Source organism: Cololabis saira, chromosome 9, assembly GCF_033807715.1.
Source record: "Cololabis saira isolate AMF1-May2022 chromosome 9, fColSai1.1, whole genome shotgun sequence".
NCBI classification, from domain to species: Eukaryota; Metazoa; Chordata; class Actinopteri; order Beloniformes; family Belonidae; genus Cololabis; species Cololabis saira.
Genome location: NC_084595.1, coordinates 19,621,147 through 19,649,131, shown reverse-complemented (window position 1 = coordinate 19,649,131; position 27,985 = coordinate 19,621,147). Strand labels below are relative to the sequence as shown.

The 27,985-nt window shown below is 44.0% G+C and overlaps 1 protein-coding gene across 2 annotated transcripts in view; it reads right to left on the bottom strand.

Moving 5' to 3' along the window:
- LOC133451550 (protein unc-13 homolog B-like) overlaps window positions 1-27,985 on the bottom strand; it is a 76,545-nt gene that overhangs the window by 47,563 nt on the left and 997 nt on the right. For both annotated transcript variants that reach the window (XM_061730691.1, XM_061730692.1), the window contains exons 3-9: window positions 21,725-21,944; window positions 21,416-21,643; window positions 17,283-17,424; window positions 12,912-13,081; window positions 12,657-12,772; window positions 8,941-9,104; window positions 3,784-3,934 (exon numbers count right to left, since the gene is read on the bottom strand). In XM_061730691.1, coding sequence (XP_061586675.1) covers window positions 3,784-3,934; window positions 8,941-9,104; window positions 12,657-12,772; window positions 12,912-13,081; window positions 17,283-17,424; window positions 21,416-21,643; window positions 21,725-21,944 — 1,191 coding nt within the window. The remainder of the gene's footprint in view (window positions 1-3,783; window positions 3,935-8,940; window positions 9,105-12,656; window positions 12,773-12,911; window positions 13,082-17,282; window positions 17,425-21,415; window positions 21,644-21,724; window positions 21,945-27,985) is intronic.

Below are 27,985 nucleotides of genomic sequence, written 5' to 3'. Positions count from 1 at the left end.
AGGCTTTGGTCCTTAGTCGTGTTATGGGGACACAGAGACTGACTGTCTAGTCATCCAGTAACGGTAGCATTACTGTTGCATGTCGCACTACTCTCAGGTAACTTATAGTTAAGGCTTAGTTATGACTTCTTCCGCCTCCATAACGTTGTAAAACCTACAAAAATCCTTTCTCAGAGTGATGCAGGAAATAATTAGCTATTTAAAGATTGAACTTCACCATTTCCGCATCAAGATCATTCCAAAAAAAGCCTCTAATTAAGTATATTTTCCTCTCCACTGCCACTTCTTGCACGCTAAGGATCGCAGAGTGCTCAGAAGTGAAGATCTGTTTCCTCAGCAAGGCTGTTTTATTCTCCTGTTTTTATACGGTCAAAGAGCCAGTTGCACAGCAATGCCAAAAAAGATGTAAAAATGTATTTCCTTTTATTATTGTTAATAATTTTTATATAATACTTCATAATTTCTTCCACATTTAAAATATATAAGTGAATTACTACAGTTGACAGACAAGTCTGGTTGCTAACAAAATGGTTGCTGCTTTTTAATTTTGTTGCTTTTCTCGTTGGCTAATGTTAGCACACTTGGCTCCTTCCTCGGTTGGTGATGAATCATCCACATTAAGTGTTTTCTTTGAGCTCCACCACCGTCCAAAAGCAAAAACACTCCGGCTCGTCTCCATTACGCAGAAACATTGTTTGTTTTGGGGTTTCTTTTTGCTTCTCATTCCTCTTTAAATTGCTTTTTCCGCTCCATGAAATGTTCTTTTCATCAAATCAAATCAATCTTTATTTGTTTAGCGCTTTTCATACAAATAAAAAATGCAACGATCCCCCCCTCCCACACACACACTAGTATATGGCTGAGCACCGAGGATCCAGGTGAGGAAACGGTATCAGGGAGCCGTCCACGCCAGGAGGTCCCATAACCCGCCCGAGACCATCCCGGCCCGGACGGATAGAGTCCACACCACAGCGGTAAAGCCGTGGTGCAGAGCTCCACAACCATCGAGGCCAGAACGACCCCCAGGACGACCCCCCTGCAGGCCAGAGTCACTCCCAGCATGGAGGCTCCCCATGAGAAAAAGATCGACATTTTTGTTTCAAATCCATCATTTAATCATAAAACTGTTGTAGAAAATGGCTTAATTTAAAATAGTGACACCCAGTGTGTAGATACTGGTACGTCTCTAAAACACTGCAGAATCTTAAATACATCATTATCTTTGCACGTTCTTGCAGACCAGATGAAATGAGATTACGGAGGAATAAAGTGAACTGAATTCAGCAAAGAAAAGTCCATTCAGAGGAAAGAGCTCAGCGATCTACACTGCAGGCCGTCTCACCAAGTTTAAGACCCGGACGCAGATCTAAGCAGCTACAGCTCAGCGTGAGAGCGATCTCGGACCCTTCGATGCGGGAACCACTCGCCTGCCGTCACTCCCACGTGATTAAAGCTCATCCAGAAGGAACCGATCAGTGCATGATGCCTGTCTGCGGCTCCTGAGGGACCTGAAGGCTGAATCTCCACGAAACATCCCGGCTGTCACAAGGCTCGCCGAGGGGTAGGACCTCACTGTTTGATGAGAGTAAGCATTGGCTCTCTGGGTCTGCGTGGGTCCTGCTCGTGGATGTGCAGGTGAAGGGGAGACTAAAGTTTGGGGGAGTTTGCTTCCAACAAGCCTTACAAGATCTCAGCAGATAAATGAGAGGTTTTTATTTTAAAATTTCCTTCAAAACTTTTTTTTAATTTTCACAAGAGCTCGTATGCTTTTCTTTTTAAATCAGGCTCATTATATCAAAACAGGTGATATAATCTTTAATAATCCCATCAATATTTAAACATATTGGGAGTTACTATTTGTAAGTGTTATTATTGTAAAAATAAGGAGTCGGCATGTTAGTCAGATAAATAATTATGGCGTTATCCACTAATAAAGACGACCGTCAGACTTCAGGTCTTGTGGTTATTTGAAGGCTGCCACACCGTTCTGAATTGATCAAACATCAGACTTCAGATGACGAAGATAAAGGAACAAAGCACCAGAAAGAAAACATAACCTGCGACGACACACACGGGGAAAACACAAGACAGACGGTCACTATGGCTGTCTACAAGTATTAGTGGTCGTTGTCTTTGTTGTTGAGTACCTGTTAAGACCCGGGATGGATCATTTTTAGAGGTGGGTGCAATTCATCGATGTGTCGATGCATCGCGATGCGTCACGTGACGATTTGGAATCGATTATTAAAAAAAAAAAAAAAATTTTTTTTTTTTTTTTTTTTTTAAGTTATCCTATCCAGATTCCAGACTGAATAAGCTGCTGAATCATTTCATTTTGAAGAATGCACATTTCTTATTGTTCACTTGAAATATGGCAGATATGTTTACACTAAATAAATTTGATGGAAGTACATATCTTGTTTACTTGAATTAATGAACTCATTAAATCCAGGGCTTGACCGTTTTCAGTGTTTTCCCCCAATAGAGGGGGCTCTCATGCAAGTGCAGCTTTCCCTGGTCAAAGTTAAGTAACTCAAAGAGAAAATGTTTACATAGTCATAAAATAAATTATTTTGTGTCTTTGAAAAATACATGTCAAATGTTCAAAAAACCTTGTTATTTACGTAATGAGTGTTGTTAGAGGAACTGAGTTAATTGATTGGCTATTTATTTATAAATGTAGCCACAGATGAAGACAAAATCAATCTTGTATGGAAAAAAGCATTAAAAATCACAATAATCGAAGAATCGTGGCACCAATAATCGAATCGAATCGACAATCGTTATAATCGAAGAATCGAAGCTCCAATAATCGAAATCGAATCGAATCGTGAGGTACCCTTGTTTGCACACCCCTAATCATTTTACATGTAAATAAAGTTAAAAACACACAAAAAAAACCCTGAAGCAACTAAAAATGACACGAACGAGAACCTGCTTAATCCAGGAGAAAAGAGATATCCATTAAATGGTGAGTCTGCTTGACGGGAGACTCGGATCAAAGCTACGCTCGGCCCAGCTGGCAGGCGTGGAGGAGTCCACTGGGGATCTGAGGCGTTGGAAGTTTCCTGGCAATCATTCATGCTCTTATAGATGAGGAGGAAGATATTACTCTGAGCCTCGACTGTAACTGGACGTGTCTGTGGCGTTGGAGTGATGTGGGATCTTCGGGTATGTTTGGGATCAACTGAAGGCAGCTCAGCAGTCAGAGTACAAGACCGGAAGAATACTTGAGAAGAATTATCCATTTTTGCTCTGGCGCCACTAGATTGGAGTGTGCACACCAACTTCACGTCACATGTTTCTGCAGCTGCTGTTTCATCCAGAGTTTTGGTGTGGTGCTTATTTTTCTAGCATCTGGGCAGCTGTTTTCTTCAAAGATACTCAACTCACAGGAGCGCTTACAGATGTTTGGTGTGTGTTGGGTCGGCAATGGACCAGCCAGAAAATAAAAAAGATCTTGGTGCGAATCTTTCATTTATGTACAACTGTTTAGATATTCTCACAGTGTCGCATACGATGCATTTACGGCCATCCGCGTTCATCCCAGATCATCTCACAATGAATGATCAGATGTCAACACATCCTACATGCCTTGACACGTTTCTGCTGGTGATTCCACCAACAGAGACACAAGTCAGTGCAAAGTGTAAACCAGAACTCTGAGTCAACTGCAACCTTTTTACATTTTTGGATGCATTTTAAACATTCACCGATAAACCTGAGCGGCTGGGAGGCATGAAACTCTATCTGCTTATTTCATTGTGACTGCAGGTCACTTACCCCAAAGTTGGAGGCTGCAAATCTGGCCGGAGCAGAGACATTTGTGGAGGCAGTGGGGTGGGCGTAGAAGGCATTGATGTTGGCCAGCAGCGTGCTCATCACAGCTGGTATCCCTGACAGCATGTACTTAGATGACAGGCAGGAAAAATGGCTTGAGGAGGAAAAGAGAACAGGAGAGAAGAAGGACAAGATAAGTTTTTTTTTGGGTGGGGGGTTGATGGTATAAAAGGCGAAGGATGTTGTTTAATTTTCAGGTTGGGTGGAGGGATAGAAAAAGATGGATGGATGGATGCAGTATAGAAGGAGGGAGTCCAAAATCTTGACATTAAGCAAAAAATAAATCATACATTAGATAAATTATTAGTAATGAATCAAATGACATTAATGCTTGATTGTGATTAACTTGCAGAGAACCCTTCAGCTTCTGAGCTTTTAGCAGGTTTCATTTCCCTTTTGAAAGTTTTCTCTTGCAACTCTTGTTTGTCGCTACAGGAAACAGCTATTTTTAAAGGAAAAGCTCTTCAAGTCCATTTTGGTCAGTGCAGATGTAAAGTTTTAAGTTTCATTGATCTTAAATTGATTCACTTTTCTTTCTGTTCTTTCTCTACAATCTAACAGCAGTTCACAATGACCCAACTTGAGATGCTGATGGGTAAGTGGAAATGCTTTTGATTGGGTTGCTACGGATGTTCCCGTGGCGCTCCATCTGCTCTGAATAGCCTCTATGCCATCACCGTGTTTGACTGTAAGGATGGGATGCTGGGCTGATGCTGGCTGCCTGGCTTTTTTAAGGAAACAGAATAAGGGCAAAGAAGTTCAATAGGATTTCATCAAATCTGAGACTTTTAGTAGGAAAATGTACTCTCCAAATCTATCTATCTATCTATCTATCTATCTATCTATCTATCTATCTATCTATCTATCTATCTATCTATCTATCTATCTATCTATTGTACATGTTCCAGACCCTGCAGGATGTTGTTCAACCATTTCACAATCCTCTTAGGGCCTGATTTACTAAAGGTTTGCGTGCGTAAAAACCTGTGCAAACTTGACAGCACCCGCAAACCAATGTGCGAGCTGATCTACTAACGGCGTGCAAAGACGACTGCGTCTCTGAAATCCGCAGAATAGCGCACGCAATCCATTTAGTACTTTTGCCCTGATGAATAATCAATATGGGGCGTAACCGCCAGAAAGCGCTAAATACTGGGAGGGGAAGATGCAAATAAGTTAATTTACCACACGCAATGAGATTTACCAAGCCTGAAAGTAGTTGCGCGTATTGTGATTGCGTCTGTATTTAATACGTTCGAAAGGAAGGTGCTAATCTGCTGCTGCTGTTATTGTGGCAAGGAGGCGACATCCAAAATCAAAGAATACGCAGAGAGAGAGTCTTTATTCTGCTGCATGCTATTTTAAAAATGGTTGCACAAGTTTTATTAAAGGCCACTTTTTCTTTAGTTCTTCGCCTTATATCTTGCCACCTTCTTTTAATGTGCCCCCCTCCACTCGCCCACAAGCAGGCCAAGCCTTTGTGCCAAAACTTGTATTTTATTGATTATTTATCTTATTGAACGTGAAATCATCCTTCGTAAATTACATTTAATTAAAACCCGTGCTTATTAATCACAAAACACAGGTTAGACATCATGACCAAATCCGCTCCGACCCGCTGTGTCAGGATCAGCGCAGAGACTGCAGCTTCGCCTGAATTATGCTTCCGGGTTAAATCGACGGCGTAGCCGACGGCGTAGGGTCGCGGTGCGGTGTGCGTCGCCGCGTAGCCTACGCCGTCGGCTCTGCGTTCGTGTGACGCGGAACCATAAATCAGCCTTTAGTGTGCGCTCTGTGCGCTGTTCTGAACACTTCTCTTCTCTTCTTGCCATATGATGGTCCCGTCTGTCACACATTTACTGTCAGTGTTTGCTATATAATATATAATATTTGCAATATACTGTGGACATCTGAATAAAAACTTAACTCATAAATAGATTGAATCAAAGCGCTCTCCAGCTCTGTGTCTGATGTCTTTTTCTCCTCAGATCATGCCGAGCACCGCGGGGTCACGTAAACCCGACCAATTAAATATTAAAATCAAATTCAGTCCTGTGGCCCGTTTTTCTATTTCGTATTTTTGATCTGTGCCTAAAATTGAAATATGAAAAACCAGCCGTTTTTCCATTTTTTGTGTTATAATAAAAAACTAATAACAACATAACCAGTCACTTTTTCATGTTTTGGTTTTTGATTGGCAATTGAAAATGGAAAGAACGAATGATACACGGATTCATCCAGACTCTCCATGGCGCAAAGTTTGCGCTCGCAAACCCTAAGACACACAACACCTCATTTAAATACTGCAGTTTGCTATCAATTTTATCAATTGTTATCAATTGCGCACGCAATCTTAGTTGATCACCCGCAAACCACGCAAGAACAGCACGCGCAAACTTTTTCAGTGCACACGCAATTTAGTACTCTTTATTTAGGATCTTAGTAAATCGGGCCCTTAGTGTACAAGTCAACTCTTCTCGTTCATCACCATCACTGCAGTTAATGCAAACATCAAACAAAACAAAAACAATAGAAACCATCCCTGCTCCTAAAATGCTGATCTTTTCATTTAAATTTGTTTTTTCTTTTTCTTTTGCCATCTTTGTCTACTTTTATCTACTAAAAGTTGGCAAACACCAAAGGTGGTGCAGTACTGAGGAGGTTGTTTGCTAGGTCAGTGGGTCCAACCGGGTCCATCACTGCAAATAGAGACGTGACAGCATATATAGCAGTATATATATATATATATATATATATATATATATATATATATATATATATATATATATACATTTTTTATCCCATTTCTATCTCAGATGGACCCTACACATAAATGTTGGGCGAGTTACATCTAGCATCAACTGTGAGAGCTATGTGTCCTTTTTTGATTGCCTTTTTATGTTTTTGTTAATAACGGAAACACTTTGCTGACTCATTTCTGCTTTATTTTTAGTGACAAACTGAGTGAATATTTATGAGAGATATTAAAATGTTAGGGTCTAAAAAAAAGCCACTAAAGGGTCTAAAAAGCTCCTGCCCAGCTTGATCCCACAGGCAGACACAGTTGGAGTTGAACGTCACAGATAAAGAGACAAATGTTTCCCTCAGGGGTTGTGAGAAACCAAAAACAGAGGCAGAAGCAATTTAAAGTTTGAGTTCTATTTACAAAACCATCACAAACACAATCTGAAATGGAAATCAGTCGGGTGCCTGCGTACGACTGAAACCTTTGGACGTCATATCTGCTGCCCCACAGATTCCACCAGTTAAATGTGTGTTATATTTAAAAGTGCTCTGCTAAAATTGCTTCTGTGGAAAGTTGTGCATAAAATCATACACTCTGGTGCGCAGTGTGTGCATTATTGACAGCCAGTTATCAGTTCGAGGGTTTGAAACACTAGACCTCTGACTGGATTCATAGAAACAGACAAACGTGCAGGAATATGTTGATATTCTTACATTAAAGGAAGAAAAACCCACAATGGTGACTTCAAACAAAAGTCAAAATAAATAATAAATTACTGAATGTTGATTACTGAAAACCAGACATTGCTCTTCAATTGTAGTTCAACAGAATCATTAAAAAAAATAAACGAATGAAGGGAGCTGGTCCAGACAAATCAGCTGGTTCCCCTAGAATAGATGTAAGCTGATGTTTCCATGGTGACGTGTTAGACTAAAGTGTTCTCCAATCCACATCTCGGGTGTTTTCAGTCAGTCTGACTGTTTAAACGGTTAAAAGTGTCCCCCTGCTGGTTGGTATCATGGTGTCCACCAGACTGGACCTGGACCAGAGACATGAAGGAGACAGTTGTCTGAGGAGACCAGGAAGAACCTTGGAGACCAGCATGTTGGAGACTAGAAGACCGTCTCCAAGCAGCTGGATGTTCCTGTGACAACAGTGGGACATTTCACTCAGAAATGTTTAGGCTCCACTGGACGGTAGACAACCTCCCTGGACGTGGACACAAGAGGACAACTGAGGACAAACTGAAGAAACGGATGATATGACTGGAGACCAAAGACTCCAGAACAACTTCCACGGAGATTCAAGGTGACCTCCAAGGTCCAGGTCCATCAGAGTCAGATCATCCATCACTGGTGGACCCAAAGTGGACCACCGAGGAGGACTCCACCGGTGGAAGAACACCAGAAAAACCACACTGGACTTTGTCTAAATGCATATTAACAACCCACAAAGCTTCTGGGAGAACGTCCTTTGGACGGATGAAACAAAACCGGAGCTTTTGGACAAGTCTCATCATCTCTATGTCCACAGATGTAAAAATGAGTCCTTCAAAGAAAAGAAGATTGGATCTGCTGTGAAACATGGAGGAGGCTCAGTTCTGTTCTGGAGCTGCTTTGCTGCATCTGCCCCCCTGCCTTTCACCTGTAATGAGCTGGGATTGGCTCCAGCAGACCCCCCGTGATCATGTAAAGGATTAAACGGGTGTAGAAACACAATTTAGAAGCAATGTCTGGTTTTCATGAGTCAATTTATTCCTTGTAAATTATGATATATCTTGTATTCTCCGTCAGTTTCAAGGTTTTGTTTGACTCGTGGGTTTTTCTTCTTGTAACAAAAGCATCTCAACAAATTCATCCCCATGTGAAGTCATGACTATTCTTACAGCTCTAATCCGCTCAGCGCTTCCACTATGATCACATTTTACGATTTTAAAGAAAACACGAGAACAAAACCACACTGACCCTTTAATTTATAACGATATTAATAAAATGAGTCCGTTGCGTGTGTAAGATGGCTGAGATGCTTCTGCCGACAACGATCTGATCACACAACAGGTCCTCTTTTCTCATTAGAGGAGATAAACTAATTTGCATCCTGCCCCAGACACACACACACACACACACACACACACACACACACACACACACACACACACACACACACACACACACACACACACACACACACACACACACACACACACACACACACACACACACACACACAGACCAACAGAAACTGCTCACAAACACACTCATTTGAAGCATTTCCTGATTTGATTCCCTCAAAACACAAACAATTAGTGCAGATCAGGCCCTTATCGGGTGAGTTACGGTGAATGCTGCACTCACGTCATGGCCTGGTAGATGGACTCGATGCCATATCGCATGGCGAACTCGTCCACAATGTCCTGGAGCAATTCATCAAAGTAGACTTTCCATGCCTCGTCTCCTGTGGCAGCCGGGATCTTCACGACGCCGCCTCCCTCTACGTCCGTCGAGAAGTGGAAAATATTCTATGAAGGAAGGAGGCGAGTAAACAAACGGCAAAGTGAAACACAGAACTCAGTAGTGACGTGAGACGTTCTCGTGGAAATCCCAGCGAGCCATCTTTCTTTTTCAGGATTTTCAGCACAGATATCGTCTTCTGTTACTTTCAGCTGTTCCCTTCAGGGGTCATCACCTTCTCCATCTAACCCCGTCCTCTGCATCCCGAACTAACTTAATGGCCTTTTCCATGACATCCATTAATCTCGTCTTTGGTCTTTCTCTCGGCCTCAGTCCTGGCAGTTCTAACCTCATCACCCTTCTACTAATATTCATCCTCCCTCCTCTGTACATGTTTTTTTTTTTGGATCCCCATTAGCGGACGCAAAACGCCAACTAGTCTTCCTGGGGGCCATGAAAATTAAAATACATTCATATAAAAGCACAATTATACATATATATACTTCCTATAGTACTTTACATTTTAAATGTATGAATACATAACTAAATACATAAGTAATTACAATTACATCACTCCATAACCCCCCCCCCCCCCCCGACATCCCACCCACATCATTACACCAGCAACATCACTGTAGTGGTAACCATCACAACCTGCAACTACATTGAGCTGTATTTTCCACATAATAAATCACGAAATGTATATCACAAAATGTATATCAAACATATATATTAACCATTGTTTATGTCTGTACCCAAAAATAACCTTTTTAGTTGCTTTTTGAAACTGTCTCTGCTTGTTGCTTTAGTTATGGTATATGCAAACCTGTTCCACTGTGAGATGGCCCTGTACATACAAGTTCTTCTGATCTTGGTAATGGAATGGAAACATGACCCCTGCTAACTTGTCTTGTCCTGTGCTCATGTCTGTTTTGGGAAAAGGTTATTTTTGAGTACAGGCAGTTTGGTTGTTTCGACACAGTTATATTCCTGAATAATGTCAGTAAATTGTGTGTTAATCTGTCCTCTACTTTCATCCAAGCAAGATCACAATGCATTTGGTCAACACCCTTTCTCATAGAACACCCGAGTGCAAGGCGAGCTGCTCTGTTCTGCACTATCTGAAGTTTGTTTATATTTTTTTTCGCTGCACTTGACCAGATAGCTAAGCAGTAGTCAAGGTGTGATAATACCAAAGTTTGAATAACCTGTCGGAGTGTAATTGGTGTTAATAAAGAGGAGTATCTTCTAATCATAGATATACCTTTCCCCATTTTGCCTGGTCTTTAGACCATACACCATTGCTGGTCTCACCACCGTCTTGTACACCTTCCACCTCTTTTCCACATTGCCGTTGTTCTGGAGTGTTGACCCATAGCACTTAAAATCCTCCACCTTCTTTATCTCTGCTCCCTGGAGCCTCACCGTTCCACTTGGGTTCCTCTCATTCACACAAATCTATTCTGTATTCTCGTTCCTCTCCTTTCCAGGGCGTATCTCCACCTCTCCAGAAGTTCCTCAACCAGGTCCCAGCTCTCACCACAGATCACAACGTCTTCTGCAAACATCATAACCCATGGAGATTCCTGTCTGACCTTATCTGTCAGTCTGTCCATCATCATAGCAAACAGTGGTGGACAGTAACAGAGTAAATTTACTTGAGTACTGTACTTAAGTACATATCCAGAGGATTTGTACTTTACTTGAGTATTAGATTTCTTTGGTACTTATTACTCTTACTTGAATACATTTCCAAGACAAATATTTTTACTTTTACTCAAGTAAATTTCTAGGAAGGCTGAAAAGTACTCGTTACTTTCAGGTCTGGTCTTTTTTCTTCTTCCCTAAAATCCTATTGGACACAAGCTGTTTTTGTCAAAGGAGGAGACCTATCACAGTGCACGCTCTCCACTGGGATGTACGTAAAGCGGAAATACGTCAAGCCTCCTCAAAACGATACCGCCAAAGTAGCCTGCATTTGTCAAGACAGAGCCGCAACAAGTGAAGACATAGCCGCAACAATGGCTACGCCTGCGTCAGGAGAAGAAAGACAATCCACTGAGTCGTCTGAGTCTGATAATGAGCCGGACTCGGAGCAGGGACTTTCACAAAATCCTTGGCCGTATCTTAACTCAATGTTTGAGTTCGACCGAGTAAAAAACGAGGGCACAGACAAACCACAGACATTTATTTTCAAATGTTTATTGTGTTTGCCGAAGCAGAACTACCTCTCTGCTTTCAACAACTCAACATCAGTTCTCAGAAACAAGAGTTAAAAGATCCTTAAATTAATTTAGAAAAAATATAGTAATTTACTGATGTGGAAAATAAGAAATTTACTCTTACTCTTACTCTTACTCTTACTTTTACTTAAAGTAAATTTAAAAGCATTTACTTTTGGATACTTAAGTACCTTTAAAAGCAAGTACTTTTCTACTCTTACTCGAGTAATATTTTGACTGAGCTACTTTTACTTGTAACGGAGTAAATTTTGACCAGTAGTATTTGTACTCTTACTCAAGTACTGGGGTCGAGTACTCTGTCCAACTCTGATAGCAAACAAGGAGCTCAGCGCGATCCTTGATACAGTCTCACCTCCACCTTGAACCACCCTATCACACCTACTTCACACCTCACCGCCATCTTGCAACTCCCGTACTTGTCCTGCACCACTCTAATATACTTCTCTGCTACGCCAGACGTCTTCGTACAGTACCATAGATCCTCTCTCATTTTTTTCTTTTTAAACCTTAAAACACAATTTTAAAGTCAAGTTGAAAAGTCCATGTTTTGTTTTGGTAAAAAACCTTATTCTGACATTTTATATTTGCATTCATGTCAATTCATGAGCAAACTGCCAACGTTGTTCAGCTTTGATGATCTTCCTGAGGTTTAACCCTTAACCCTTATCACATAAACTCACTGTGTTGAAAGATGAGACACTGAAAATGCCTTGTGATGCTACTTTGATCCCCTGGGGATATAAAAGACTGTGCCATTCGGTCTAACTTCAAATGCGACACGTGACCCAAAACGCCATCACAGTTCAATACCAGCCCTGTACTCTCTTGTGATATGCTTCCCTCAATTGGCCTGGAGTGGTATCACTACATACAGTGCCTTTAATTGTTTGGTGAAATTTAAACTGTAGAAACTGTATGTCGCCTATAATGATGGGATGAGGCTGTTGCTCAAGGTGCCACGCTGGAGCAGTGCAAGTCAGCTGTTTGTCAGTGTTGGCGTGCCTACCTGCACTGCTGTACTGCGTAACCTTATGCACAGATGTATGTACAGGTTGTCGGACTCTGGGAACAATAATTCTCACACTGACTAACCCTGCACAGAGCTCAGTCAGGTTCTTCTCCAGAATCTGGAATCATTGGCGTATAAGCCTATATGTAAATGTCATGTGATATGTGATTACTGTGGATTTTATCTTTATTTTTTGTACCCTTTGTCTGTTGTCTGTTGTGCTATGGACCTTGTGTCCTTAATAAAGTTTATTATTATTATTATTATTAAATCAAAGAAAGTTTTTGGTGGAACTCAGAAATATTTCACGGTAAAAGTACAATTTGAAGAAAACTGGCCAGAAGTGGCCCAGCAAGGATCTGTCTTACCTCATGAAGGCACGTGTACTGCACATGGTATGGGGCCACCTTCTCCTCTCCTGCGATCTCCACACTGATCTGAAGACGAATGGCGCCGGAGACTGCCGACTTGTCCGTTCTCTTCTCTGAGAGACACAAACGGCTAATCTGAAACCACTTTCCTCTTTTTGGCTCAAAATGAACGTACAACTTGAACATGTAAAGATTTCTCCACTTATTGTGACGCACGCACGCACGCACGCACGCACACACACACACACTTACCTAGGTTGTACCACACGTCCATCTCGCCGCTCAGCGTTCGGACTTCAATGATGCTCTGGCCCAGGAAGTCGTCGGACTCCCTCTTCAGGCGCTGCTTCACTCGGGACTTGATGTCGTCATCCTCGTCCCAGACCCGCAGCTTGATGCGGTCCGATGAGTTGTGGCACTCGCTGTGAAGACACAAGGTGAGCGGGTGTTGGTGTTTGAACAAATGTGTGATGGCTGCGGGAGCTGAGGGTAAAGGTGGAGGTGAGCTGCAAATACACGCCCACTGGTTGCTCTGCGAAGGAAACAAAGATGCCAAAACCTTGTTGCTGAAAAATTAAATCTGATTAAAAAGTCTACTTCATAGTTGCATAGTACTTTAACACCTTATTAAATATAGTTTGAGCAACATAGATTAGATGATCAAATTCTTCTTGGGTTTCCTTGAATGGCCTTATCCATTAACCTCACAAAAGAATGTCTCTCATGACATGGGTCTGGCAACCGTTAGCTGGTTTTCCCACTGGTACAGAATGTACCGAACCAATCACAACAGCATGGAGCTTCAAAAGACCACTATTTAAAAAAGCTAAATAGCTGCAGAACTTCTGTTTGGTGTTTTGGATCAACATGTAAACTGCAAAACCGAAAACACTCTGGAAGTCTTTTGTTGATACTAGCCCGGGCGTGGCTCCGCCTACGTCACATGCTTTTCCTCTTTGATCAGCTGTATGTCTCCCCAGTGGCATCCAGAGGCTGTTGGTAGCCCTTGGTAATGTCACCTGGAAATCAATGTTGAATCTAGAGGAACAACACCTTTTTTTTTTTTTTTACTGAAGAGGATATAAATTAGGATGGCTGGCCAGGCCTCGGGTGGCCCCTGGGGGGCGGTGGGGGGGGCCGCGGGGCCCTGTCCCTAGCCGGTGGGGGCCTTGGGGGCCTGTGGGGGGGGTTACCTCATGGCGGTGGGGGGGGGGGTGGCTGGGGAGGGCTCGGGCGGGGGGCTGTGGCTGGGGCGTCTCCGGGCCTCCCGGGGGGGGCGGGGCCGTGGACGTGGGGGTCCCACCCGGAGGGCCCGGCCCTGCCTGGGTGGGGGGTGGCTGTCTGCGCTGGGGGGGCATTGCTGCCTTGGTCCTCCGTCGCTGGGCGGGGGCCAAGTGCCCCTGCGGATGTGGGGACTCCGGGACCCTTGGGGTGTCCGCCGGGGTGGCCTCGGGGGGGGGTGGGGCCGGGTCCGGGGAGCGGGCCTCCCCTGACCGGGGGGTGCACGGGCGGGCGCGACGGCGGGGTGGCACCATTCCCAGGTATCTATGTCTTATGTTGTCAGTATGAATGGGAGGATGTTGGACCGTTTCCCCCTCCGTCTGGGGGCTCCGGCGGCGCCGGGGGCGCCCTTGGAGGTACGGTGGGGCCCTTGCCCGGCTCGGGGGGCCGGCCCCCGTCTACTGGACGGCCGGTGGGGGGACGCGGGTGTCTTATCAGGGCCGGCTTTGCTGGTCCTGCTTCCTGGCTTCGGCCTCCGTTCCCCCTCTTGCCCCCCCTACACGATTCATACGCACATAGGCGAAAGGCGGGGGGTCCGGGTCGTGGGGGGCACTGTCCCGCGGGGCCTGGCACTCCCCGCCTCACGGTTTTAACAGCAAAATAGACACTGCACATTCAACACTTAATAAATACATTTGACAAGGACACGTAGTTCGGGAGGGGGGGGGGTCTGTGTCAATCGATACTTGGCCCTCCCTCCTCCCTGTTTTTATGGCATTAATCACATGCACTCAACACAAGGGGCGGGAGGGGGTCCCACATCACCCGCGTTCCCTCACCGGCCTGGGCCTGGGACGGGTGGGTCGGGTTACCCGGGCCTGGCGGGGCCCGCCGTGCAGCCTGGGGTGCCTGCTGGCGGTGCTGGATCCCCCCGGGGAGGGGGAAACGGTGCGTGATTGTATGTCTGTGTCGGTGGGAATGCGGTATGGAAGGGTCCTGCCATGGAGGATTTGAGCCTCCATTGGCAGGACATCAAAAACTTAATAATTTATCAATATTATTTTATACAAAGATGGTTATTATTATTATTATTATTAGTATTATTATTAGTAGTATTATTATTATTATTATGTATAGTATATTATATTATTATTAGTATAGGTATCGAATAGGTGAATGGATGAATGAATGGGATGCCTGGGTCTGGGGCCCTCCGTTGTCGGGCCTGCGCGGGTGTCGCCTTGTTGGGGGGTTCCCTCTCTCCGGGCCCGTCTCCGGTCCCCCCCGCTGCCTCTACGGCGGGGCGCCCCTCTGGTCTTGGAGGGCCACTTTCGTGGGGGACGGGTGCGCCTGCCCGCGTCGGCGGCCGGGGCGGCTCTGTCTCTCCGGGCAGGCTGGCCCCCTGCCGGGTGGGGGTCGTTGGCCTGAAGGGTGAGGGCCTCCTGGCCGCGTGTCCGGCCCGGACCGGGTGGCCGGGGATTGCCTGGGTCGCGGTCCGCCGCCGCGGGATCCCTGGCTGCTTCTTTCCGCGCCGTGGGGGCCCCGCCCGCGGGCCCCCTGGGCCGCCGCCGGGTGGGGGGGGGGCCTCGCAGGCGGTGGGTTGCCTCCCTCCTACTTCTCCCCTCTGTGGGGTTGCCGGTGGCCTGGGTTCCGGGCTCTTCCTTGTCGGCCTCTGGTCTCGCGGGTGGCGGGGTTGCTCCCCCCCCTCCCCCACTATAGATACACTTCAGGTGGAGCTTTGTTTGGTTTATTACACACACACACACACACACACACACACACACACACACACACACACACACACACACACACACACACACACACACACACACACATATAGTCATTTAGTCACATGCATACACACACACACACACACACACACATGCATGATCATATACATACACACACACACACATAGACATACACACTGGCTTGTTCACCTGCATGCTGGCTCTCTAGTTTTTGGGTTTAGGTAGCGGTAGCGATAGCTTAGCTCAGACTGCGATCAGATCTCAAGATTTAGGTCGATTGCTGTTCGTGTTTTGGATGGCTCCGTGCCGGTTTCGTGCTTTGTTTGTGGTTTTTTTTTGTTGCAGATTTCCAGTGCTTGACGTGTGTCTCCGTGTGTTCCTGCTTCCTGGATTGGCAGTGGATGTCGTCACCCCCACCCCCCCCCCCCCCCCCAAAAAGAAAAAAAAAAAAAAAAAAACACTGGGTTTGTATGTGTATATTTATGTATGTGTACGCATATGTGTGCGTATATATATGTATATATTACATATAGTAATAATGCACATATATACACTTTTGGTTTCTACCGTCATGGTATCAATCAATAATATGTGTGCAGACAAAAAAAAAAAAAAAAAAAAAAAAAAAAAAAAAAAGGATGGCTGGCCAGGCTTTGTAACTGGATTTGAGCTGAACTCGTTCCTTTTCTTTGGTTAAATTCCTTCAGATGTCTTCGATATTAATTTCGCGCTGTAGAAAAGAAAGAGACCTATATAAGTAAATACATATATAAGTAAATACCTAAATAACTGAATCCTGCCCAAACTGCTTTTCATCAAATTCGAGGTGTAAATTAATTTTATTGGAAAGAATTTGGATTATAACTTGACTTGATTGGACGACACTTAACTGGACTGCACTGAACAGCTGTTTCCTCTGGTACAGAACCAATCACATCACACAGGGTTATGAAGTCATGCAGAAGCGTCCAAAAGCCACTGTTCAAGTAAATATCATAGAGGAGAACTGCAGCATCATAACATTGCAGTTCAAACACGGCTGCAGAGCTGTGACGACTCCTTGGATCAACAGGTTGCAAGACCGACGGCCGTCATCGACTGGCGTTCCTGCTCGCTACCCCCGTCTGTCGGTGATACTCTTCTGGTCGGCGCTCTGCCTAAGTCAAATGCTTTGTTTCTCTGATCGCTGATACGTCCATCCAACGGCTCCAGAGACCGTCGGTACCAGCCCCCCTAGAAATGAGCTGAATCCAGAGGGAATCAGACTAATATGTTGAATTGAGGAGTAAAAGGACGGCTGGCCAGGCTGGGAATCTTCAATTACAGCCTGTGGGTCAAGGTTTTAGGTTAGGTGCCACTTTGAAAGCACATTGTGTTATTTTTAGTTTTCAGAAGTATTAATGAGTCTGCCGTGGTGTAATCAGGTGCGTCTAACAGGAAACATCCATACAGACCTACACAGCTCTGAGGAAAGCTCGGAGCAGGTGAAATCTCCCGTGTGGGTTTGCAGCCGCTGCGCCGGCTCTTTCAGCCAGCGATTTGACAGCAAGGTCATAACGAGTGTGTTTTTCACACACATAGTCAGACCACGGAGGGCTCCTGCAGAGCTTCCCTGCCGGCAGGAAAAAAAGAAACAGCAAACTGCACTCACAAGCTGAACTTTTCCTCCCAGACTGGGTTCAGGTTGCCATAAATGGTTTTTGTCCTCTTCTTGGTCTTGCCCACTTGGATGGTGACGTACGGATCGCTGGAGCCCGTCCTGTCCTTGGCCTGGAGACCCTGGGCACTGACGACTGATGATGAAACACACACGCACACGCACACACATAGAGATACAGAGTGAATGAACATTGCATAAGAACAACAAACAACACCTACTCGCCATCATTTATACACAATCACAAACAAATCAAAGCTTGAGAAGTCACCCACGCAGTTACGTAAAGGCTCGTAACACAATTCTCATGACTCACTTTTACCAACTACTGTGCAAAAATTTGGCCAAGGAATGCTCAAAAGAACGCTCGATTAATAACAACTAATACTATGTTTCTTTTCAAAAGTATTTGGGGCCAAGACGGAGAGCAGCCCGGGTCGGCACATAGACGGGAACATCGCAAAGAAGAACACCAGAATCATAATAACACACTGTCATCATAATTTAAAACAAGGCTTGAGAAGCAAAGACCTTGGAATATTATACTGCACAGTCATCACAAGCAGAATGAGGTAAAATGTTGAGTCCACACTTATTAGATACTGATGAGACTCTGGAGGCGAGTGGAGGGTGTCATCAGACGAATAAAACAACATAAATCTAAAAGAGAGACAGCAAAAACCTCAGCTGAGGCCAAGTAAACGGCTGTTAAAAAGAAAGAAGGAACTAGTGAACTGGAAACACATCAGAATGGCTAAAGTATCGCAGAATCCCATCTTTGGAAAGCTGATGTCGACTAACAGAAAATATCTGGAAAAACAGCCTCAGCTGCTCTAGGATCAGATTCTCTGGACAGATGAAGCCAAAAGAAACCATTGAGGAGAACTGCTGAAAGATGGGAGAGGAGGATCTCATGATCCAGGTCACTGGTGCTCTGGTGGGGGCGTGTTCATGGGTAATGCTGCTGAGACAGAAGTGGAGGATGAATCCCAGTGTCCACGTCTAAAATCTCTGATCACATTCAGACCGATGATGCGAAACTAACTGGAACAAATGTTGTCGTTTCGTGTTTTTCACGAAATCCTCGGATGGCGCTTCACGGTGCAGATTGATAAGGACCCTAAAAGGGCCAATCAAGACCTCCTGAAAGCAGAGAAATGAAATGGTCCTCCACGACCCAGTCAGCAGTCTGATCTGATCCTCGCACACTGAAGACACAAGAACCCACAAACGAGCAGCACAAAATAAACAGCTTTAACTAAGAAACAGCTTATTCCTGACTCCTTTCACCGCCTCTTGCATCCAGGTGGGAAGGTAACGATGACGATGCAGCTCGTAACAAGTGCTGCTATTTACAGCTGCAGCTCCTGAGTTGAGCCTTTTGACATCCAGGATGCGAGGCGTAAAGCTGACACATCATTTAATCATTTCACACATTTAGACCTGGAAACCCTTTTTTTCTGGAAAACCTAAAACTGCCTCACAACACTGGAGGAGTAAAACCGTCTCCTTCAGCGTATGTTCAAACTGTGATGGTTGAATGGCAGGCCAGGGACGGCCTTGGCGTTCCCAGCAGAAGAGCTGGAGCAGCTAGCCGGGCAGAGGGGGGTCTGATAGCCTCCCTGCTTCGCCTGCCAACCCACAGCTTGAGACTGGATGAGCAGAAGTTAATGGTAGTCATGGAAATGTGCAGCTTTTTGACAAAAGCGGTAGTGCTTTACCAGTAGTGTGGAAGGGTTCCTACCATCCACCTCGAAGTTACATAGTGCCAGTGAAGGCGATACAGACCCCTCAGACCCTGACAGAGGTGTCATTAAACCTGTTGTAAGTTGATGTACCATCACAATGACTCTGGAAATATTATATTAAGGTGGAAAAGTTACATTGTACTGCTTTAATTACAATTAACGGTATCTAATTCTCATACATTAAGAAAACCTAAGTAACACAACTCCTTTATCTAGTATAGATGTAGAACTCAAGCAATGCTCAAGTATGAACCAGTTCAAAAAAAGATATAAAGAATGCATTATTATGAGATATAGACAGGAAGAGTTACATTAAAAAAAAAGCGTGTTAGATAGTTGAATTTGTATGATGTATGTATGTTGACCAGTATATGATATATGCCAAAGGAAGGTTCTAGTTAAATGTATAATATATAAAGTATAATGTATTGCTCCATGGTGTATATTGAGTATTATAATGTATGGAGAATATGAATATGTGTAAAAAAAAAAAGCCAGTGAGGCATATTTTTGTTTATGATTGTTATGATTTGTATTATACTGTATTTATCATGATTATTATTTAACTATTGTTCTTTGGTTTAAATATATATTTTTTAGCATGTTCGAAATAAAGTTTTTCATTCATTTTTTTTTCATTCATTCATTCATTTACGGCTGCAGGATTGATTGACAGCATTAATAAAACTGTGCGTGTGCTTTTGGGGCCATTGAGATAAACGCTGAAATAAAAAAACAAAAAAGCACTTCTAAGAAAACTTCCTGTCAATCAACCATCAAGCTTTAATACACCAGAGGGTCTGAGTCTAATTTATGCTTGACGTAATGTGATTGCTTCATACACAATGATGACACTTTCTGGGACTTACAGGGTCAAATCTGACTCCAGGACAGAACCAGCTCCCAACATAACCCGACTTCAGCTTGAAAAAAAGACCAGGCTTCTTCCCAAGTGTTCAAGCAGCATCGCTGGAGGTGTGAGGGGGTCGACGACAGATTAATTTCTACTTATATATCCACTCTTTCATTAAAAACTGCACCAGAAGGAGTTAGAATGAACGATGACTCGAGTCTGTGAGCACGTGGTCCAACGCTGCCCACAAAAGCGAGTGACTGACAGCAATTAGCTCGTGACGCGTGAATGCCATCAAAGCAGCGGCTCAAAGATCGCTCCCGTATTTAGTCTCATCACCGGTGATCGCAGAGACAAGGTGTGATGGCTGCCATGGCAACACTGCTGCCACCATACAATACGATGTCTCTGGTTGCTCTGGTAACAGCCCTGACAATATAGGGCACGAGGAGACGGACTTTTGCCAATGTCAGCCTGTTAAAATCAGCGACGCCTGCAGATAAACGGTTCAAGTTCCCCCCACAGACTCTGACCAACGTGGACTGTCATCCAGGGAAACCTGACTTCCTCAGGAACGCGCCACTTCACACGCTGCAGGTGAGCAGGGGCTGCTGATATCTGCTCCGGCTGGGATTCGACTGAAGCCAACACTAAAATGTCCTTGATCAATGTCTCGATAACGTGGGTTTCTGAGTGTGCGTCAGCCGTACTGCCAGAGAATCTGAAGCACTTTTCTTATTCACACACAAAAAAGGAAGCGAAACGTGAGTTAAGTCCAGAGTCCAGACCTGGTGTTCAATCTTCAGCCCGACTTCCCACCAACACATGAGTCACAAACTGTTTCCTGTTGCTGCAGGTTTCATGGACCCGAGTGACAGAAAGATCACCAAAGACGATGATTGATGATTGATGATATGATTTAGTGTTCCTTTCCTCCTTCTTTGTATAATAACATGATGCAGATCCTCTGGGTGTGGAGGGTATTAGTACGAGGCAAATACAAACTATCCCATTATTTATTTAGGAGATTGGGACCCAAAATAAATAAATAAATCAAGTGGGTTCAGGAGTTTGCAGATTTATCTTCACCAGCAGAAGCTTGGAGAAGTCGTGTTCTGGATTTGACTTGACCAGCGTGTCCCGAAGGTTTCTAAGGTTCCGCCGCAGCATTTCCACTGACCTAGCGGTAAGCCCCGCCCCCCATAGTTACTGTTGCTAGGTCAGACCATCTATCTGCGCCGTTTACTGTTTTACAATCAGTTTAGTTTAGTTTTATCCTCTGTACACGCATACAAATACCAAAAGACAGCAAAAACAATGGCGGAAAAGGCGTCGGTTGAAGCTCTTTTCAACAACCCTTCAAAAAGCAGACAGTCGAGAAGATTGGTAATGGTAGCACCACCTGCTGGAGGACCTGATTGGTTGTAGCTCAGCGTTCTGAGTAAGCCGGCAGCTCAAGAATGATCTAATAAAACACTATACAAGTAGAATGCACCTACACGAGTAGTGCATTATAACAAACGTACCGTTGATGGCGATCTTGGCCGACCACTTGGACGTGCCGTCCAGGACGCTCTGCTTGATGCTCTTCATGTGCTGAGCGTGGATCATTTTGGAGACGTCGAACACCCGCTGGATTTCCTCAAAGATCTCCGGCTTGTTTCTCTCGCGGATCTTCATCCGGTCCTTCATAGCCGTGATGATGTGCTGCGTCCTGTCCTCCGCCCCGGTCTTGGAGCTCTTCTCTGCTGCTCCTGTTAAGATGAGTTCAGAGGAAACATGAAGAAACATAAACAAACAATGTTTACCGGTAAGAGTTTAGTGAGGAGACTCACTCTGCAGACAGTCGGCATTCAGCAGCTCTTGGCACTTCTCGTGAACTTTGACCCCACATTCGGCGCAGCGCATCCCCTGCCGGGCGATGCCCCACAGCAGACCCTCGCATTCGTAACAGTAGGTGGGCGTGGTGGCCGTCCAAACCTCGAAGTTATGTGGCGTGGTGCAGGAGATGGGGTAGATCAGAGCCTGCAAGGTCTTTTTGTAGACGTGGTTTTTCTGTCGGAGCAAAAAACAAAAAAACTACAGATGAGCGAAGTGGTGACAGAGAGGGAGCGAAAGGGATGGACTAAGTCGGGGGACTGAAACAAGCAGGACACCGGTGTGATGTATAAAGGAGAACTACGGTTTTACACGCAAGAACATGAGACAACAACCATCCGGTTTCTACCAGAGACTTTAGACCGAGAACTGGACAAAACCTCTGCAATGGTTTGTCTTTTTTATTTGTTTGACAGTTGATATGACGGATGTTAAATCTAACTTTGCTATTTAGTTTTTAATCTCTTTATTAGGTGGAAAATGTATTTGGAGCCTGAGCTTTCTCCACTTGTTGGATCGCATCAGTTCAGCAGGGCGGTTGTAGCCGCCTGGTACCAACCTGGTTCCTACCAACCTTGATCTCACCAACCTGATTCTTACCAGCCTGGTGCTTAACGGCCTGGTTCTTACCAACCTGGTTCCAACCAACCTGGTTCTTAAAGGTATTGTGACATCATTTTTAACATGCTTTTAACACTATTAAAAGTCTTGGCCAACATCCCTCAAATGTGTCTAAAAGAGTGTAACAAGAAAAACTTCACTCTAGTACTCTATTCCTGGCTTTTTATGACAGTGTTTTTTTGCGCCGTGAAAAATGCTTCCTTTCCCCCCTTTCCTGTCAATCATTGCGCCGCTCCTCCTCCAAACCTCCTCCTCCTCCAGCCATATGCTCACAGCGGCGTCGGAGAGTAAGCCGGGAGCGACAGGCGAAGCATGCACGGAAAAGCTGCAGGGCGAACCAGAGCAAACAATCATAAAAATAAAGGCATGCAAGCAGCAGTGTACCCTTATCTTAAGTCCAGTCAGTGGCCGCGGGTCTTCTTAGCAGTTCTCCTCCGGTGATTAGAACAAAAGAGGCTCTAAACAGGCTCTGCGTCGGTGTAACGCGGAACCATAAATCAGCCTTTATGGTGCGCTGGAGAGGAGAGGAGGCAGGGAGCTGGGTGGAGGGGGCGGTGATTTAGCGGGCCGTTACGTCACGGCCCGCCACCAAACCAGGTGCGCCGTTTTTGCACAGTTATGCGGAAAATCCCAGAAAGCACACAATACACTGAATGTTAAAAGTTTGTTGTTTTTTGGGTGTAATTGATGTCAAGACACCCAACAAAACACAAAAAATCAAGAAAAATTAGTTTTTCATGTCACAATACCTTTAAAACCCAGTGAAACTGAGCCTCACAGGAACAACAGGGCACAACATTTTACTTTTGTCTACATTTTATATTCAATACATTTCAGTCAAAAAGCAGAGACAGTGTGTGAAGCATTTTTCAGTGGTTGAACAGCTGGAGAGTGGAGGCGGGGATCCTTCAGTGTGATGGTGTTTGTAGACGAAAGTGTTTATAACTTTCAGTTTTTATGGTTTATAGTGGGATCTTTGAGTTATCCAGTTTTCCACACATGGTTTTTTCTGCATTCTGGTTTCAGCAGGTTTTTTTCATTAAAAAGGGCAGGAATTGTCATGTGTTGATTTTTTTTTATTTATCCTTTATTTATACAGATAAAACACTTGAGTCCGAAGACTCATTTTCAAGTGTGACCTGTTCACATCCACACAGTTGCATAAAACAAGGTCATCTAATGATGATCATCTAAGGTTGTAATTACATGATTCATGATGTCATAAGGACCAGATTATTTTATCATTACTATAATTATGTGCGGATACGTTAGCATTAGACTACAAAGACTTAGTCATAGATGGAGCATTAGGATGCAATCGGTTGGTGTCCTTAACGGGGAATATTTATTACTGTTATTGTTATTTTATTGGCTCAATTTGACTAATTTTAAAAAGATTGACGGGTATTATTTAAGTGCCTTGAGACGACATTTGTCGTGATTCGGTACTCATTGTCCTCATTGAATTAAATAGACAATCCTGCAGTTGCCTTTATACATTAATCAAGAGACATTTCAAACTAGCTTTCATTAACATTAGAGAGACATTTGATGGCGTTTAGGGCTAATCTTCAATATATTCTTGGACTCTTATCAGATGAACTGAGCTCCTCTGTTGTCCAGAGTGGGAGGAGAGTGGGAGGAGGTAAACATCTCTGCAGGAGGATCCAGAAGCTCTGATTTGGTAAACACAGGATGATAACAGGGGCCATGAGAGTCCTTGTTATTATTCATATTTCACTTTTGTTGCATGTCATCCCTGCTGCTGATTTTATTTACTCATCCAGCTTCATCTGACGGGCGTTGTTGCCTTTTCATTCATTTCATCACTTTTCATTTACCTAATATGATTATTTTCATTTTCAAGTCTCTTATCAATAGACGTCTGGGATGAACAGAACAGTTTTTTAATTATTTCTCTCCCACTCATCAGCGTGAGTTTAGTCATGAAGGGAATAAAATAATAAAAAAACATATCCATAATAACAGGAATCTGTAGTCTTCTTATGCAAAAGGACACCAGCAGAACTGGACACGACTGCTGACACTGAAGTCACGCTGATTCCCCCCGCTTAGTAAATCTGCCTTTAAAGCTTTAAGGAGACTCATTAAGCTCACTTATCAAAGCTTGACACAAGGCCCTGGCAGTTTGGAGATACCTGAGGGATACGCTTCAAGCCCCCTTTGAACCCACGTCTCTGCAGCTCTGCTCACAGCAGCTGGTTTGGGGGGTTAAAGCCCCAACTCCTCACCACTGTTATGTCTCACTGGGTTTTGTGATTGCTGTCGTGACTCAGCCCAGTTCGGTCTGGCCATCTGTTAACTCATCTGGGTTTGAGTTTAAGGAGGAACCAACAGCCAGTCTTTCTTCACCACGTCACTGCAGACACTGCAACTCCTGCTCCACTCTTCCCTTACTTCTGAGAAAGACCCGAGATACCGGCAGCACCTCACTCCCGACCCATTGAGGACAGTTCAACCGACCATAAGAACCCCAATATCATTAATTAATCTTAATGATATTAATCATAATTAATATCATCTATATGCACAAGAAACTCAACTGGTTATTGGTCAAAGACAGACTCATATACTCACTGTTGATTGTGATAAGAAACATATCTGTTTTAAAAAAGCCATATGATTTGTTTGAAAACCTCTCTTTTAGTGCAGAAAATCACTGTCACAAGACTAGACATGCAACTGTTGGAAATTTTGCACTACCTAAGGTTAGATCTAATGCCATCAAACGTACAGTCCTGTATAGAGGAATGAAAGAATGGAATTCTTTACCCAATCATGTAAAACTCTCTAACAATAATCAATTCAGAATACTACTTAAAAAACATCTATCCAAGTAATGGTTTCGGTATGGAATAGTTGTTTATGTAATATGATTGTTTTAGTACATGAGATATAATGGTATTATTGCATAGTAGTGTTATTATATAATAGATATATATGAGTATGTGTGTATGTATGTATGTGTATGTATATATGTGTGTATACATATGTATTTTTTTTATTTTTTAAGTTCTTTTCTCTAATTTGTTTTCTTTTGTATTGCATTATTTTTGTTAAGACCCCAGGAAGAATAGCTTCAGTTTCTGCTGCAGCTAATGGGGATCTCAATAAATAAACAAATAAACAAATAAACCCCAGACCCAGATTTGGAGGAGCTGATTCTCATGGCTCCTGCTTCACACTCAGCTGAGAACCGCTCCAGTGAAGAGCCCTGCTCGATGACACCCCCAGAACCACATCATCATCAAAGATGTGATCCCGACGCCACCAAACCGGACCCCCCTCCCTTGGATGTGCCGGGAGATTATGAACAGAACTGTCAAAGAGCAGCCCTGACTGAGTCCTGGACCGCCCCTGAGACGACACTGCGATGGACCCGTGTGATAGCGAAAGACCAAGAGCTCAATGTCCCTCGCCTGGATTATTGGTACCGGGGCCCCACCCTGGAGACGGGGATGGGGGAGGGGCTCATCGGCGAGTGCCGTAGACTCATGTGGTCCAGCCAGGCTCAGCCCCTCCTGTGGGCTCACCAACCGACGAGTGGAGCACGGGCCTTGGCGGGCTGACCCTCAGCTGTCAAAACCAGCTACCCCCTTCCGAGGTCCGGCAAAATACCGCAGGATGTGAAAAATGGGGGAAGTGGTCTACTCTGGTCTGTGATGTCACAGTACCCTGGATATTATTATCTCATTGTTTGATCTCAATGTTATATTTAAATGTTTTAGTCGTTATTCATGGTCTATTTTATACATTCTATTGTTTTATTCACTTAGTTTCTAATTTCTTGCTTTCTAGACCTACTTTTAGGATTTTATGTTATACTTTTAAACTCTTTTAGAGTGTATTTCAACCTCATAGCCTATCTTATCCTGCTTTCTTTTAGTATTTAGCTCTAGTGTTTCCTCATGGGGAGCCTCCATGCTGGGAGTGGACTCTGGCCTGGATGGTGGTGGAGCTCTGCACCACGGCTTTACCGCTGTGGTGTGGACTCCTCTATCCGTCCGGGCCGGGATGGTCTCTGTGGAGGCCTCCCTTTTGTGGTTGCAGGTTATGGGACCTCCTGGCGTGAATGGCTCCCTGATACCGTTTCCTCACCTGGATCCTCGGTGCTCAGCCATGTCTACACCCATATTTATATAGATGCAGTGTGTCTGCGTGTGTGTCTGTGTGTGTAACTTGGGTGAATTGTGTGCTTGTGTCTGTCTGTGTGTGTGGGGGGAGTGGGGCAGGGCATTAATAAGTTTTATGTTTGTGTATTGTTTTTATGTAAAGCACTTTGTTCTGCATTCTATGCATGAAAGGTGCTCTATAAATAAAGTTTGATTTGATTTGATCCGAGCCGCTGAGGCACCCACAAACAAAACGACTAGGTTATCCAAACAGCCCAAACATGCGGCCTTGAAAAAAACCAAATACAGCACGTCCCCATTAAAACTAAAACGTCTCAATGACCCGGTATTTACCTCAAGAGAGCATCACCTTGTTTATGACAGATGTGAACAGCTGGGAAAGTCTTCTTTCACTTCACTTAGCAACTCCCCTGCTCAGCATCTCTGTCAGCTGCACGTTCAGAAGTCAGCACGCAGTAGGTTCGACAAAATAAGACGCTCCTCTCTTTCAGTGTTTTATCATCCTCACTTTAACTGTAGTTATGATGAATACATTTGAACCTTTTAAACTTCTGCTCCATATTATTTTATGCTAAATTTGGTGACCTTCTTTATGCATTTTGAATTATTGATGTTGCTTCTACTATTTAATGTAATCTTCATTCTGACTCAGCACGCTGCAGTGCAGAGAGCACAAAGGAAATTATAATAACCACGGCGGTAAACAGTGCTGCTCCCGGAACACTTGAAGCTGCATGGGAGGGACTCGGCAAAATTACAACCCCGGCCGAGACGTTGAATCGCCGGTCTGGAAGGACGTTAATTCAGCTGTTTAAGTTTGCAAAAGCAAAACAAATCAGTGTTTTTATACACAGCAGTTTTATTTGACCATAGTAAATAAGAACACCTCTTTCTGTTATAACAAAGGTTTTTACTGCTTTACTGGTTCCACCCAGACAGCGAAAGATTAATTCAATGTTGATTTATGATCAAAAATTGATTTTTGGTCGAGGTCGACGATTGATGGTGGATCAACCATCAGACAATCATAAGTTCTAACCAATCAACCAATGTTGATAAGATGTCATTGAGTCAATGTTGAACCATCGTATGCCGTTTGTCGCCGACCACGTTTTGTATCTCCATACAGCAACAAACTGAACAATCCACAACATTTAATTGAACTGCTACCCTCGTTTTATCTGACTTCTTAAAACATGACTTTTACCTGTGATTTTATGTTATACTAAACCGCTTGTCTTACATCTTAGTGAGCTGAAGACTGTCCACCCTGGTGGACAATCAGGAATTATTCTATTCTATAATTTAAATGCCAGGCTTCAACATGGATTCAATATTTCTGCTTAAACATCTGCCAACATTGATTCACTCATATTTTGTCATCTGGGCAAAGCTCTCAAAATCTCGTCATGGACCATTGTTTTCATCCATCCATCTATCCAT